Consider the following 2124-nt stretch of genomic DNA (forward strand, 5'->3'; position numbering starts at 1 on the left):
TACCCCGCACTACCTACCACAGAGGCACTGTATCCGTACCTGTCACTGACGCCCATCATGCATACACGCTCTAGCGGAGACTATATATATATATATATATTATATATACATATATTATATCACTAAATATGTGCGTACAGGGACAACCCAGCTCATGCACATCGAAAGGTAGGTCGATGGGGCACCCGATATATATGATGACACAGCATGTCGTATATAGCAAGTCTCGCGGGAGATAAGCACAGCCATGCACTACGGATGACAAAAGCACTAACCCAAGCGAGACCCCCCTCCACACCCCCCCAACAACAACAGTACACCCAGCTATCACCCGTTCACCCCTCACATCACACACCTACCTATCTGCGAGCGATCCGCATGCATCACCAACCCGGAGATAGCCGCCACACACGCGTTGCTCAACCCCGGACTATCGACCACAGGGGTGTTATGTTCGTAGCTGTCACTGATACATTGCACGCTCTTGGCGGTGGTGAAGCCGACCTCGGCCTGAGAGGTGAACTGGGGCAAGTCCTGGTTGCGGCATATACTATCTAGAAAAGTCAAGACGGGTGATAGCACGGTTTCTGTGGGTGGATTGGGTATAAGAATGAGGGCAGGGTATGAGTTTATTTATAGCAGCCAATGAGGCTTTGTGGTTTGGTGGGTTCTCCAAACGAGGGGAGGATATTGGTCTATTTATAGCAGCCAATGACAATATGTGAAGAGATCCGAGTATTCTTGGGTCCCATTGGGAATACCAGTTGCAGGTTAGGTTCTAGTTGAGATGGATGCGTTGCTATGTAGGCTACTCCCAGTGACCTGGTGAAGTTACGATGAACAGGCCATGCTATACTGTAACTGACGCCCTGGGGCATGAGAGTGCATAGTAAGAATACCGGGTTCACAAGCGGCAAGCATGTAGTGCTAGCCAATGAGACTAGGTTCTACATAGAGACAATAGGGTTTAGGGTTAGTATGGATATATGTTGATATATAGGTATGTAAATATGTGTATATGTATCCATAGCAGTTTATGCATGAATGATAATGCCTTGAATATAGCCCCACAACATGCTAGTATGGCGCCCGAGCGTCCGTTGTAGATCCTGTCGGTGATACCATGCGTATACCTACACATCTATGACTCAGTCAGACTATGAAAAACATTTACAGCGTGCACAACACTACAACACAATGCTGAACTCTCAGTGTGGGAGTGTATACCCGCAGCCCAAGTAGTACGCATCTATATGGGCCCTGCGTGATCGTTGCAACGCGCTTAATGCTTATTTTCTCACGTGTGGAATAGCACATTTCTATCACCAGGACAAATATATATCTCAAAGTGTGTGTACGAGACTTTAGTACATTGCCTACCGTTGCACACATCTATGCGCGAGTGTTCGTTGATAGTCATGCCGGTGGCAAATGCTTATTTTCTCGCATGTGGAATAGCACTCTATTACCTACTACCACCATGAGATCTCATAGTATTACCACCATGAGATCTCATAGTTCATGTACGGGGACAACAGTACATTGCCAACACTTGTACACACCTATGCACGCCCCAAGTGTTCGTTGCAAGTCTCTCCGGCGGTAAATGCTTATATCCTCACGTGTGGAATAGCACTCTTCCAACAAGGTGCTGAGGATATGGAACTGCTGCTGCTTGGTTGGCATGGCAACTATGTCGTTAAGGAATTCGGGGTATGTTTCGGGCCATTCTTGTTTCGCAAGATCGACGAAAACCTGCACGCGTACACAGTCAACTTATGAGTAAATTATTAACGTATGAGTAAGCTATTAGAGCAAAACGTATTGTCCTCAGAGGTACTGTGTATAGCTAAATGCTGCGACTGGCACAAAATGCATTCACACGCCTACATAGTCGTGGAATAACGTTTGTGTCTGTGACTGAACTGTATCTGTGTCATTGTCGGTATCATATATATATATATATGTGTGTGTGTGTGTGTGTGTGTGTGACAGGGTGTGTGTGTGTATGTGTGTGTATGTGTGTGTATGTGTGTGTATGTGTGCGTATGTGTCTGTCTGTGCGTGACTGTGTGTGTGTGTATGTGTGTATATGTGCGTGTGTGTGTATGTGTGTATATGTGC

The 2124-nt window shown here is 46.1% G+C and overlaps 2 protein-coding genes across 2 annotated transcripts; both read left to right on the plus strand.

Annotated features, from left to right (window-relative positions):
• Window positions 1–207: 207 nt before the first annotated feature.
• On the plus strand, window positions 208–558 carry SARC_14773 (hypothetical protein; the record flags this gene model as incomplete). Its single annotated transcript, XM_014291091.1, has 1 exon — window positions 208–558. One exon carries the CDS (start codon window positions 208–210, stop codon window positions 556–558), a length of 351 nt encoding a protein of 116 aa, XP_014146566.1.
• Window positions 559–1521: 963 nt separating this feature from the next.
• Window positions 1522–1713, plus strand: SARC_14776 (hypothetical protein; the record flags this gene model as incomplete). The annotated part of the gene is made up of 1 exon (XM_014291092.1): window positions 1522–1713. A coding segment is annotated over one exon (192 nt), but the record flags the coding sequence as incomplete, so codon positions are not given.
• Between the last annotated feature and the right edge of the window lie 411 nt (window positions 1714–2124).

This window comes from Sphaeroforma arctica, assembly GCF_001186125.1.
Source record: "Sphaeroforma arctica JP610 unplaced genomic scaffold supercont1.5086, whole genome shotgun sequence".
Taxonomy (NCBI): Eukaryota; class Ichthyosporea; order Ichthyophonida; genus Sphaeroforma; species Sphaeroforma arctica.